This window comes from Colius striatus, chromosome 7, assembly GCF_028858725.1.
Source record: "Colius striatus isolate bColStr4 chromosome 7, bColStr4.1.hap1, whole genome shotgun sequence".
Lineage (NCBI taxonomy): Eukaryota > Metazoa > Chordata > Aves > Coliiformes > Coliidae > Colius > Colius striatus.
The window spans coordinates 38,636,885-38,651,422 of record NC_084765.1 but is presented as its reverse complement, the minus strand read 5'-3'; the positions used below and the strand labels follow the sequence as shown (position 1 = coordinate 38,651,422).

Here is a 14,538-nt window from a genome sequence, read left to right as displayed (position 1 = left end):
CATCCTGGCATACACATTTCCAGCATCATTCAGTTAACTTGAGAACAAGTCAAGTACTTTGCTTAGGGCAAGATTCTTACTGCCTTACGGGTTTTGAAGCCTCTTCTGGAAGTCTTTCCAGGGAGAGCTAGTGTGCGTTTTCTTTATGGCACCTCTTCTCACAATAACTTTTATGAGTCTAAACTACTTGATATGCATTAACCTAATTTGATATCATGTTCATCCTGGTGGCTTGTTTCCATTTGGTTTTGTTTGACTCATTGAGTATAAAAGCAGTAAGATGAGGACTTGTTTGTAATTTCTGCCTCATAGCTATATCTCAGGAGCCCAGTACTCAGGGGTTAGTCGACTGAGCAGGGATCACAGTTCAGTCCCATGGTATAGCACGTGTTTGGCTAATGGAGTGGGTTTCTTAGATAAGAGATCCTGCTGTAAATCATAAAAAGAGTGTGTGCAGTATGTATAGTTACATAAGAAGCAGTAACTTGACTAGACAAGCTAAAGGACAGTCATAGTACAGAGTGTCTCTTAGAAATGTTTTGAAATTTATCATGTTGGTTAAAAGTGACCTAGACAGATAGGACTGCTGTATGGCAGTGCTAACATGAGTATTTCTGCTGCAGTTTTCACTGTATTTTCTTGTTTCCAGGCTTTTTTTGCTAGAACTTTCCGTGTTTTGGGATTTTTGGGTTTTCTTTTTTCCCCCAAATAGAACCTTACGTTTTTGGAAAACTGGAGGCACTGAGGAAAGACTAGAGAGTCTATTTATTTTTAATTCTTTAAATAAAAGACAAATACAATTGGAAGATATATTTCTTTAAAATCTGGTACATAGCTTGAACTGCCATATGGTGTAAACAATGATGTGCGAGATGAAATATGAGATGCCATGGAAAGTGATATGACTTCTAAATTTGAAATGGAGGTGTGTGCAATCAGTGATTTAAATCTTTTCATCAACCTTCCACAGAAGTCAGAGTTGGGAATATATATTTTTTTTTTTAAATCAAAGTCAGCTTCCCAATTCAGTGGGTCAGCTTTGTAGAACAATTGTCAGCAGAACTGCTGGGTTGGTACACGGCATTGCAGGTTTGAGAGCCATATATTTAGGATAAATTTAGTTTTAGTTTTGTAACAAATATTCTGTGTAATTACAAACCTCCAACAGTACACAGCATCGAAAGAATAAACTGGAGTCCTTTCGTACATGATTAAATACGTGACTGTCAGTTCTACAGTATATTAATACCTGCCATATTAGTATTTCTTGAAAGCCATGCAAGTTATTTTGAGACATAAACAAGAAGGTTTACTTTTTATACAGAAAATAATTCTGAAAAAACTTCTTGGGTGAACTTGGAGAATTTCACATTAGTTTGATATGCCTTTGCAGTGGTGTTGTGCATCAATTGCTGTGCTGCTGTGACTTAGCTGTCTTATTATCTTAGTGTGTTGAATAAGAGGCTCTTACAAACACTGAAGTGTGAAGGAGAGAGAGTGGTAAGACTTTTTGTTTTGTTTCTTCCTTAGATCTGATGTAATAGTGTACTTTGTTTCTTTTCATTTGTAGCCTGCTATATACAAAACCTTAAATTACGGTAAAATTTCTGTTAAAAGTTTAAGTCTACAAGGAGACTTGCTAAAAATATCCATCATGAATTTCAGTGAAGTTAACATAAGGAATTCCTTGCATCATGAGCAAAGAGGTTCACTTAAATAATTTCTTTTGTTGGTACTTTGGCATACTAATGCTATGGCTGAGTCAAAAGTAGCTAGTACTAAAACAGCTATGGTAAAACTTCCACCTGTTGTAAAAGGCTCTGGGATTATTTTGGCATTTCAATACTTCTTGAAGTTGGAAGTAATGTGGTTGGGCACATTCTCTTTGAGCTTGTAGTTCAGTAAATACTTGTGTAGGTTTTGTTTCAAATAGTAACTATAATTACTTCAGCACTTATGAAACTATTAAGAAAGGACTTGTTTATTGGAGGTATTTCCTTTAATCACGATCCCAGGGTGGGTATATCTCTTCTTCTAGCCTATTGCATCGAATTTATGTGCTTTTTCTTTCTTGAAGTTCTTTCAGAAGTACTGAAAGGCATAGTGAACATGGTTGTCTGCTCAGAAATCAGTACAACTGCAACGAGGTATTTTGCAAAAAGAGCGAGCAAGAGCCTTGTCTACTTGAGGACTAGGATTTAGTAGTTACTGTAACGTATCTTCCAAAGAGTAAGTTAGGTTTTTCAGAGTGCAAATGACTTCCTGCTAACATTGTTCTTACTGTAGTGAAATTGTCATGGATAACTAGCAAAAAGATAGTTAAGGTACTACTGGAGCAAAATTAATTATATTAACAGTTTTCTTGAAAATCTTTTAATTTATATTTCAGAGATTTTAAATGCACAGAAGAGAATCTGGAAAGCTGCATTTTTTCCCCTCAAGATGCAAGTTTGAAAGGAAAGAAAACAAATACTTGAAAAGCGTTTCAATGTGTGTTGATATTATTTGTTCTTTTTGCTAAAATCTGATTATATGTTTTTGGGGAAGGATTCATAGTTCCTTTGCCTGCCTTTTTTTTTTTTCCTCTTTCTTGAATAGATGTCACTGTATTGAAAGGTCCTGACCCATGTTGCCATAACTGTCATGTAAGGTACACCTCCTAAAATACACTAACAAAAGAGATCGCTCCAATCAGCAGAAGTTACCCTATTACAAAGAGGTGTAGTTAGATGATTAAAAAGCTTTAATAAGAGTAGGCAGTTTTTCTAAAACAGTCTGGTAACTTGCATGTTGATTTTTGGCTAGTGACTTGATCACCTATTTTAACTTGATCTTTAGCTGATAAGGAATGATTTCTTAGAGGTAATTGCTGCAATTGGTTTATCTTCCCTTCTCCTCATGTCTTCTTCCCTTTTCTGGTCATGAGAGGAACATTATGTAATATTAGTTCTTACTTACAGGGAAGGCAATATTGTGTGTCAAGTCTTCCTACATTTTAAATGCAGTCTTTATCTGCTTATGGGAAATGTCTCTTTCTTCTCTTGTTAGTTTGCTTTCTTTTCTTTTCCCCTCTTCTCAACTGAAAGCAAGGGTCTATAATTAGCAAGTTGTGTATAAAATACCTTGCAATAAAGATTAGTCAGCATACAGGAGTGCATCTGGAGACAGTCTAATTTTAGCAAAGAAAAAGTTCTAAGTGTGTTTTAATAACGTTACAGAGCCTCCCTATATGCATAGGCACATATGCATATGTCAACAGCATAGATGTACCTATGCTTTACTGAAAAAGTACTTCCACAACTGAAGAACAGAGAGAAGTCATTGTTTCAAATGCCACATTTCTATAAGATAAAAATCACTATTTAAAAAAAATAAATCAGAGCTGCTAATTATGAGAAATGATTCTGCACGTTGTGAGCCAGTGTTCCTGCTCCCTAGCTTTGATCACGGCTTAATACTAGAACAATACTGCATGGAGCAATTGGTGTAATTCCTTGTGGTTTTTGTACTTCAGATTTCAATATCTAGCACCTTATGCTTGTGATGGCTTGTGTCAAGGTGTGGTTTTAGCCAGCTGGCTAAAACATTTAAGTATTAAATTACTCTTCTTTATCTTTTTATGTTCGGGGGGGTCTGCAGGGTTCATATGTAAGCTTAAACTACTGAACTGTTAGTGTAATGATCTATACAAACCTGTAGAGACACTCAGCAGAAAGCAGCTTCCAGAACAGGGATTCATATCACAAAGGCTAAGGCTTAATAATGCTAAAAAAAAAATGGTGTGAGTGTTCAGTTACTTACAGCTCTTCATCCTCATCATGATTCTTCCCTGGGGATTGTGCAGCTGCCTTTCTCCTGCCCTTCTTTCTGTCTTGGGAAGTACCTGTAGTCTGCAACTTCACATTCTCCCTGGAGCAGACTAGTGGCCTTCTTACTGTGAAGACAGGAACTAGAGCAGCAGTTTGTTGCTGTCTTGACAGATTCATAGTTCAAGACAAAACATTGGAAGGAGATCATGATGAATAATGTGGGAAAGATCTGCTGAGCCTGAGAAATGTTTTGAAAGAGGGTGGGCATTTGAGGAACAGTTTTCCAGGGGCCTGGTACATTCTTACAATAATTTCTCTGTATTATCTTAAACTAATCTTGAAACCGTGGTGAGTGAAAAACCCTCCATCTTTACTGGATATTGTTTTATAATCTGAAAAAATATTCTCAAGTTCTTCATAGCTTCCACAGACGTCTGTTTAGATACCTGTGACTAATATACGTCAGTCTTTTTGAAGAACAACGGAGCTTGCTGTTAGCAATGGTGAAATTGTAATTAAAGCTGTGTTTTCTAAGGTGCAAATTTGTATCCCAAGATATTTTATTCTTGTTTTTAGTTGACAAAATATGTTGTCTGAGTTTCTTTTCCAATGTATTACTGAAACATGCTGTAGACGATGGACGTTATGAATATTATTTAGTGTGTAATCCTGAGATAATTATGTAAGATATGTTACATGTCTGTTTAAAGCAAATGAAATGAAATTATGTCCAGCTATTTGAATAGGTAAGCATTTGGAGAGGTAAATATCCTTAATTTTATAGTTCTGAACATCTTTTCAAGTTTAATCTCAAGACACATCTTAGATATACTAATTAAATTTGTTTGTTGAAATTAAAAGTCTTTTAATGAAGAGAAAACATTGTGACCTGTTTACTGCTTCTAGAAAAGATGGCCTATGTTGTTAGAAAACCTGTAACTTCAAGATGAAAATTTTGCTTTACTAGAGAAAAACTGAGGAAATTACTGTTATGTCTGTGTAGTGTAGTTAATTTGTTAAAAAATTTTAACTCATTATATGGGGTATTTTTTCTTAGCAAGGTAAGTAAACAGTATATTTTGAAATTGGGAAGTTTGGTAAATCTTTATTTACCTACAGGAAGTTCTTGCTATTTAAATGTTAGCTTTGAAAAAGATTACTTTGGATTTTAAGAGATTTTTGTATAAAACAAGTTCTGTAATGATTCTGGTTATCTCAACTTTTGAGCAGTGTGAGATGTTTTTATAAAGTCACGTATGGTTTAATTTTTTTGAGAGAGAGACACCGAAACATTAAATGACAATTTAACTTCTTTGTGTAGGACAATTCCTTCCTTAACCTTTAAATACATCCCCCATATTCTAGTTCACATATCCTCAAAAAACACCTTTCATTGCAAAGTTAAACTATTGTATTTTATAATACTGTTACGAATTTTATTTTTCAGTCCCAGAAATCCTGGATAGAAAATACTTTCACGAAGAGGGAGTGTGTGTATATCATACCGAGTTCAAAAGACCCTCACAGGTAAGTGAGAAGTGATGCAAGAACTCATTGCTGCTCTTGAAAGTAAAAAAATCAGTATTTTAGAGAGAGCATATAATGAGATTTTTTTACTAACTACTTTATCTGTGTAAAATACTGTCTTTAGTTTGCTCTTTTATGACATGGCATTATCACTCTTTGTATCTAGCTTGGATTTTCTTTTTCTGGAAGCACTTTGGCATTGCAGAAATAGTCTCTGCTTCGTGTATGTGGTATTTTTGATGTCTGTTGGTGCATCTACACTGAGTGGTGGAGGTTGTGTTGTAATTTTTATTACTTTTATTTTTTATATCCTAGTTCTGAAGTCAGAATGTCTCATGGAGATGTTCTCTTGGAATTTAAAGAACAGCAGTCTGAGTGTAGGGTGAAGTGTAAAAATAAACCTGACAGTGCAGGGAAAAGGGATGAAGCATTAATAGAAGTGTAAAGAAAAACAAGAATAGAGGCAAGGAAAAAGATTACAAAGCAAGGACTGAAAAATATTTGCTTCCAGGGAAGACACATAACACAAGAACAGTTTGATTATCGAAAGATTTCGTATGTTATCTAGTAATTTTTCATTCTTCAGTTTTGTAAGGAAAAAAATGAGTCTGAAAAACATATTTCTAGAGAGGAGACTAATGAAGTTCCTACAGTGATGGAATTTGATGTGCATAGTCATGACATCTCTGCCACTGATTAAATCAAGGCAAATTGAAAATAAATTAAAGATCAATATTTTAAGGCAGATTTGTCTTCCTATAATGCTCACTATTATCATTATGGATTTCAGAGCAGCTTTTTTTTCAGCTTCATATATTTGAGAAGAGCTGAGAAACATTATCTTATGAACTTCAGAAAACTTTTCAGTCTTTTCCATTAAAAAGCAGTTTTATATCTCTTGTTCTGCTGGGGCAGAGTATTATTTTTCTTTTAAGAGCTTTGTTTTTAGAAAAGAATCAAAGCAGACGCTGTAGAATTTTTAAGTAATTGTAAATAATTCACCACATTCCTTGAAACCATGTGACATGAGAAGCTGTTAGAATTTATAGCCGTGATTGTAGCACATGGAAAATTTACAAATGCAAACAGAGTAATTAGGAAGCTGTTAAAATTTCCAGAGCATTTCACAAGGAACAAAGTGATCATCAACACTTGCCCTTTTAGTTTAACCCAGTTGTAATACACAATGGACTTTAAAACTTTCCCATTGGATTTTGTCCTGTTGGCTGCCTAAGTGAATCAAATGTAGACGGGAGTATTTGGTATGTTTTGTTGATCTGTACTTTTTAGTATAGATAATTATAATTTAATCACTTAAAGAAGATCTGAAGCTGTAGTTTGGTATTAAAAATGTAGATGATTAATAACAGTGTAACTTTTCCAGAGGACAAAATTAAATTGCTTATGCTCAAAGTCTGGAAGCAATTTAAGACTACTCTATAGTAGCATCAGTATTTGAATGCTTTTACATAGTAGCCCTTAACCATAATTGGTTAACAGCTGCTTATGAAAATTATGGAAAGCAGCGGTATAAATTTATCTGCTTTGCTAATTTTAAATTTTAAGCAAGCTGTTAGCAGGAAGACAGAAGACATTTAAGATGGGACAGGGTAGAAATTATTATATAAATTATTATATATTCATTATCTAAACTTTATGTCAATACAGTATGATAAAGTTTGTTTGAATACATCTTGTTCTGTACATCCAACTCAGAAATGATTAAATAACCTTCTCACACAGGCAGTTCAACTCGTATATATATTGGAAGGATTAATTTGTAGAACAGGTACCACAATATCTAGTTAGAATGAGCCCAAGAAAGTGCTGGTCAGCATTTCTTATCAGCATCTAGCAAAATGTTTCTGTTTGAGTACTGCAGTCTGGAATATTCCTGGACTTCAGATATTGGTGCTTCAGAGCCTGAAAACCTGTCTGTAGTCTTAATCATAGAATCATAGAATGGTAGGGCTTAGAAAGGACCTTTAGAAATCATCTAGTCCAACACCCCTGCAGAAGCAGGTCAACCTAGATCAGGTCGCATAGGAACATGTCCAGGTGGGTCTTGAAGACCTCCAAGGAAGGAGACTCCACAGCCCCCCTGGGCAGCCTGTGCCAGGGCTCCATCACCCACTCAGTGAAATAGTTTTTTCTTATATTTAAATGGAGCTTTTTGTGTTCCAGCTTCATCCCATTACCCCTTGTCCTGTTGCTAGCTACTATAGAAAAAAGGGATGCCCCAACCTCCTGACACCCACCAATGAAGCCTTTGCATGTTTACGCATTTTCACTTGCCGAGTGTACTACAGTCACAGAAAATAAAGACGAGACAAATTACTAAGTTAAAAATGGGCAAATTTGGGCAGCATGTTTTGCATTTATTGGAGATTTCTTTTGTTCATTAATCTTTCTATAAGCACATGAAGTGGTGTGAGTAGACAGTGTCCACTCTTGCTCACTGAAGCTGATGTTTACTCGTATCTTGAAATATTTCTTATAGATGCCTTCCAGGATGTCAGATTTGTCAGCAACTTGTCAGGTAAGAGTTCTTCATAATTACAATATTTATGACTATTTTTTTGCATTAAATAAGCACTTTCATAATAGGGTTTTAAAAAGTTTTGATCAATATTGCAAATGACAAGCCGATGAAAGGTTAGATACAAAACAAATATAAGTAATGAGTAAAGAATTGGCTGGAATACATAGATCTCAGATTTCTGAATGTTATATCAATTATTTGGCTTCAAAGAATCAGTTTCTTCTGGTGTCCAACTCGCTATCTCGGTAAGCTTCAATATTTTGCATAACAATTATGCATTGAAATTAATTCTTGCTAGAAGTATTTACAACAACATGGCTTGCTCTGGAAAAGAGGTTTACATAATTTAGAGTCTTTGCTTTCTAAATCTGATTTCTCTCTTCTCTCTTGTCTTCCAATAATAGTATTTACTCACGTATTCTAAATTATATGGTTGGGTGCAGGTGCTGTTGTGGCCGCTTGGTCAGACAACATGCTTGTTTTACTGCAAGTCTTGCTATGAAATACTCCGATGTGAAGCTGGGTGAAAACTATAATCAGGAAACAGAAGACTGGTCAGTGGAAAAACATACCGAACAGACCTCTACTGATGCTTATGGTGTCATCAATTTTCAAGGTGGCTCTCATTCTTACAGGGCTAAGGCATGTATGATATTTTTCTTGTTCTCAATCTAAACATGTTGATAGAGCTGGAAGATGCTTGCTTCATATACCTTTTGAAATTGAAGGTTGAAAACGATTTGTCACCTATATTGTGACAAAGCTGTGCCTTCTGTTATTGTAGTGCTTGGGTTTTTTTATTGTGATCTGAATTATTTCTGTTTCCCTTTTTTCTGGAGTTATTTTCAATAACAAAGGTTGCTCAGATCTATCAGGATTGGTTGTATTAAAGTATAGGCTTACCTTCACATTGCAATTGGTGATAAGAATTCATTATCACTCCAGCAAATCAGTATATTCAAAATTCAGTGTGAGTGCTTCAGACTTAGTCATCCACGCTGCTTGCTTACTCACTGCTGTTAAACTTTTATAAGATCTATTCAGTAACATCTGCTGTTTGAGCCCTCCATTCATAGTTTTCACACTCTGAAAAATCATTTAGAAATATGGACAAATGTGGAATGTGCTCTTTTAGTAGATTTCTTCAAAATGTAAATTAAAGCAAAATGGTACCGATAAGAATAATTAAGTTTTTGAGGGAAGAGGATTAATTAAACACAAGCATACCACTAAACTGAATTTTGGAAAGCACCTCTTAATTCACAAGTGCACATGTAGTGGAAAAGCTAGAAAACTGGAAATTCTGACATATTCTCCACCACCATTTTGTATAAGTTTTTAGTTGTGGTATAAATCATGTAATGCCTCTGCAGCTGGGCTGCAAGTAGTGCTGATACAGTGTGGCACCTTTGGCCAAACTGGAGTGCTTGGATGAGGGAGCTGTATTCTTTGTGCAGCCAGCAGAGCCCTCAAAGAGAGCCCAGCTCTCTAGGACGTATCTATGAGGAGAGAAAGGATTTTAGCAGAGGTCTATAATTTCATTCCTTTATATGCTTCAAATTGCTGCAAGTCCTTTTCTAGGAGTACAGAAATAGCAAGCTGCCCATGCTTATTTCTGTGTGTACTTAGAGCAGGGTTGCTAAAACCAGTTTATTGTAATTGTGGTGTGTTTTTTAGTTAGAACTTGATTCAAGTAGAGCTTTAGTTTCTGCATAATGTCTCCCTCCTCTCTTGAATAGCTCATATTAAGGATACAACAGTATTTGTAGCTGGTCAGCCATCTACTTAATCTTACGCTGTCAAACATAGTAAGTTAAAAAGCTGCTAGTTTTGAAGTTTTCTGTGAAGGAATGTAACTTTCTGTCCCACCAGGAACAGAAAGAAAGGAAGAGAAAGCAACCAATTGTCTTTCTGTAGAGCTTTGGGTAGGGAACATGCAAACCTCTCCCCAGTAGGTGGCAGAACTTTTATAACTGTCATCTAATTCAGGGATCATCCAATGCTTTCATAAGGACTCATTTCTCTGGATTACTGTGCCAAGAGAAAGCAATAACATAATCTTCCTGTAGTCATTCCCCTTCTAAAATTTGCTTTCAAAACTGTTAGGGATCTTGTGTCTACTTACAGAGAACATAACGTAAGCTTGTTCAATTATTGCATCTACAGTCTTTCCAGAAAGTGAATGATGTTTTGTCATTAGCCAGGAATAGGATAACATATCCTGAAATACATCCTGGTTCTTTGTTTTACACATTGATTCTGTGATGGTTTAAGAGCCTTTCAACTCTCTCCTTGTGCCTGCAGTATGTGCGATTGTCATATGACACTAAACCTGAAGCTATTCTGCAACTTATGCTTAAAGAATGGCAGATGGAGTTGCCGAAGCTTGTTATATCTGTACATGGGGGCATGCAGAAATTTGAACTTCACCCACGCATCAAACAGTTGCTTGGCAAAGGTCTCATTAAAGCTGCAGTAACAACAGGAGCCTGGATTATAACTGGAGGAGTCAACACAGGTAAAGAAATGCCAATGAATGTGCACAGTTAACTGGATTGAGGTTTGTAAGAGCCAGAAGGTTTAAAGGCTGCATAGTTTCATCTTAAAGCAAAGTAAATTTGAGTGAGTTTGGTCAAGTGAATTAAAAATAATGTGTATTATTTGATGTGTGTAGTTATGTATGATTGTAGTTAGAAGCAGGCTGCTGCTTTGCCTGGCAAAGAGAAGCAACACACAAGTGGGGGTTTTGGGAGACACTTTCTTTTTTGTTTCATTTGGATTTAGATTCTTTGTTTTGTTTTAGTTTTGAAACTGCAAGAGGAAAAAATGAATGGGATTAAAACAAGTATAGTAATGTACTGGAAACTCTTTAGTTCTTGCTAGGCTAATATTTACTTTGTTGAATTACCTATATTCGCTACTTTGTTTCCTCTACTAGATGTATTCTAGTGCTTTTTCTTTGATGTTGTTTCAAATAAGTTCTCAGATCCTCAGGCCCAGCTAGCTAACAGTTGCATTTCATAGTGTGGCATTCAATACACTGAAATCTTTTTGTGCACAAACAGGTGTTGCAAAACATGTTGGTGATGCTCTAAGAGAACATGCCTCCAGATCATCTCGAAAGATTTGCACTATTGGGATTGCTCCATGGGGAGTGATTGAAAACAGAAATGACCTTGTTGGAAGAGATGTAAGGATAAACGACCTGATTGAAAGAATGATTTTCTTGACTTACTTTTTTGATGAATCTGCTCAAGCATGTTTTTTAAGTTGTTCTGCATCATTGGAATAGTTGCTTTACTGTGAAGAGGCATTGACACCTGTGACTTGTGCAAGATCATTAGTGTAAACAAGTTGCAAAATGGAAATGTAGGAGCTTGTGCTCAATTACTTAATCCTTTTTCTTCCCCTTACTGAACTGAGTAACAAAAATGCTCAAGTGATGCAGAGAATTCACATTTACAAAGGATGACAAGTTGAAAAATTTTGCTGCTGTTTGCCAGAGCAGTCACAAGTTTTCCCTAAAGAACAGATTTGTTTTGCGATGTACTTATCTGCTTTCCTACATAAAGTTAAGAGCTACAGCTGTTGGGGTATTCTGATCCAAGGCATGCTTATATATATCCGTGCTTCTTGCTGAGACAGTGATTCTTGTGTCTAGACAAAAAGTTAAGTTTCTTATAAACAAATGTGAATTTTTGCCAGTAAAAGATGCCGTTGTGTGCTTATATTTAGGTGGTTGCTCCATATCAAACCCTGTTAAACCCATTAAGCAAACTAAACGTCCTAAATAATCTCCATTCCCATTTCATTCTGGTGGATGATGGAACAGTTGGAAAGTATGGAGCAGAAGTTAAATTGCGTCGAGAACTGGAAAAAACTATTAATTTGCAACGTATCCATGCAAGTAAGTAATTCTGATGCCTAAGGTACTGTTACTGTGCTTTAACAAAAGATACTGCCACCAAATATACAAATAACAAAATAGAAAGCTTGTCCTTTTTTATGTTTCAAGTCTAAATTATCATTTTTGCAAATTTGAGCTGCTGTTTTGGGCTCTAGATATTGCTGTAAGAGTTAGGATTTCTTTGGGACCACAGAAGTGGGTTCTTACGATTGAATTTGTCGGTTTTGCTTTGGTAAAGCAAATGTATGTCACGAGTTGTTAATGTGTTGTTAGGCCTTACTAGTCTGAGTCATGGTTATGTTACTGATCACTTGCAGTTTCACAGTGGAGCAACTGAGTTTGTAAAAGAAGCCGTGACTTCTTTAGGTGTTTTCCAATTATGGAGCAACACCTGCATGTGTTTTCTAGGAATGCTTCTGCAATACTCTGTCTGTTGAGGGGTTTCACGTAACTATATTCAAATTGTGGATGTGTCGTCATCTTGGGAAACTTATTTTGGGTGAAATCCCTGAAGAAAAAAAAATCTGCATTAGTTTATAAATATTTCTGTGAATAATCTCTTTTGGTTTGTAGACTGTATTCCATTGAATTTGTCAGCTTATTTACAGTGCTTTCCCCTCATCCCAAATTATAAGCAGTGCTCGAAGCTGTTAAAATATCTGGCAGGCAGCTTTTTTAGGTTTACTCAACAGAAGGGACATAGTTGATTTGTTAAATATGTAAAAGCAATCTTGGCATTCCTTACAGACTTACATCCAGGGTCAAACTACCACACAGCATTATCTGGTTTTTATTATTTATTTGCAACATTATAGGAATTGGCCAAGGTGTGCCTGTGGTGGCACTTGTATTCGAAGGTGGCCCCAACGTCATACTTACAGTTTTAGACTTCCTTCAAGAAAGTCCTCCTGTGCCGGTGGTGGTATGTGAAGGAACTGGTAGAGCTGCAGACATACTGGCGTATGTTCACAAGCAGACAGAGGAGGGAGGGTAAGTCCCAGCAACGCTAGCAAAATTATCAGGCATGCACTGATGGGTTTTGAGACCACTCCATAATCAATTTATACAAGAGGGGTTTTTTTCAAGTGGAAAGACAAAGGCTAAAAGAGGAGAATGTTATCGTGTCTGTGGTGCAGCTTTCTGGATTGGCTGGAATGATACATCTGGTTGAAGATTAAGACTTTCTTTCTAGTCCTAGGTTGCTCCTACATGCCTTTTACCAGTTGTACCAAATTCTGTGGTGTATACATGCTTTAGCAATACTTACAGAAAGTATAGGAGAAGTGTACAAACCTGTGCTTTAAACTAGGGGAAACATCTTGAATGGCATTTCAATTATGTGTGGGAATCTTGTTACATCATTGTAACTAGAGGACTCAACTCTCAGTTTAAATGCTCTGTTTACTTCAAGCTTTAATTAAGCCACCATAAATTGATACACGTGACTGTTCTGAAGTGTGCACAATAGGGTTTTGCTCAGCAGAAATCAGAGCTGACCAGACCTTCCAGAGGTGTGAGAAAAACAGGGAATAGTACATTACCAATCTGCTTGAAAAATTATCACTTGACTCCACTGAATGAAGATATTTTCATGCCATTAGCTGTTGCATAGTAGTAACTTTTCTTAAAAGGGATCTGTTGTGGTTTAACCCTAGCACACTCAGCCACTTGCTCCCTCAGCCCACAGTGGGATGGGGAAGTGAAATAGAAAGATAAAGTGAGAAAACTTATGGATTGAGATAATGATAGTTTAATAGGTAAAGCAAAAGCCACACACACAAGCAAAGCAAAACAAGGAGTTCATTCCCTACTTCCCATCAGCAGGCAGTTGCTCAGCCATCTCCAGGAAAGCAGGGCTCCATCATGTGTAATCATTACTTGGAAAGACAAACACCATCACTCTGAACATGACCCCTCTTTCCCCCAACTTTATATGCTGAGCATGACATCATCTGCTATGAAATATCCCCTTGGTCAGTTGGGATCAGCTGTCCTAGCTGTGTGACCTCCCAGCTCCTTGTGCATCCCCAGCTGGTAGGGTGGTGGGAGGAGTAGAAAGGGGCTTGACACTGTGTAAGCAGTGCTCACGAATAATGAAAACTTCCCTGTGTTATCAGCTGTGCTGTGTTAAGCACAAATCCAAACCTAGTCCCATACTAACTATTGTGAAGAAAATTAATGCAATACTAGCCAGAGCCAGCACAGGATCAGATAGAGTTTCTATATTGTTTCTTCAGTTTTAAACCTGAACTTTTTACTCTAATGCTTAGTGTAGAAACTTCTGTTTTAAGTTAGTTTCAAATAATAAAAGGGATGTGCCTGGGCTCCACAATGCTTAGTGAAATCTAATTAGTTGTCAGACTTGCATAAATCTTTAACCAAGCACCACCTCAGAATCAGGAGGCAGGGATCCTAATGTAGCAATAAACCAAACAGTTTTGTGCATAGTAAAATCAGAACCAGGTCTTACTCAGAGGAAAGAGTCCTTAGTATATTGTGTCAAAAACTTCTAGTTAAGAGTATAGGAAAGAAAAGAAGGAGGGTATGGGAAAGAAGGAAAAGAAGCTGAGTTACTTTTGTGAGGTAGTAGTAGAAAGTTGTAGATTAAGCAACCAAAACTTCTTTCTAAAAGTTACCCAAGATTTTGCCACTGAAACACTAATAAGTGTATAGATAGCAGGATGTTGAATGGACATGTTGAAACTAATTAAATGCATTGTTGTTTTTGCTGTTCATGTATGACAATGTCTTTT

General features: G+C 36.3%; 1 protein-coding gene across 3 annotated transcripts in view; it reads left to right on the top strand.

Moving 5' to 3' along the window:
* TRPM7 (transient receptor potential cation channel subfamily M member 7) overlaps positions 1–14,538 on the top strand; it is a 56,958-nt gene that overhangs the window by 15,433 nt on the left and 26,987 nt on the right. For all 3 annotated transcript variants that reach the window (XM_061999035.1, XM_061999034.1, XM_061999036.1), the window contains exons 2-8: positions 5,257–5,336; positions 7,837–7,875; positions 8,322–8,520; positions 10,183–10,396; positions 10,944–11,068; positions 11,614–11,785; positions 12,601–12,775. In XM_061999035.1, coding sequence (XP_061855019.1) covers positions 5,257–5,336; positions 7,837–7,875; positions 8,322–8,520; positions 10,183–10,396; positions 10,944–11,068; positions 11,614–11,785; positions 12,601–12,775 — 1,004 coding nt within the window. The remainder of the gene's footprint in view (positions 1–5,256; positions 5,337–7,836; positions 7,876–8,321; positions 8,521–10,182; positions 10,397–10,943; positions 11,069–11,613; positions 11,786–12,600; positions 12,776–14,538) is intronic.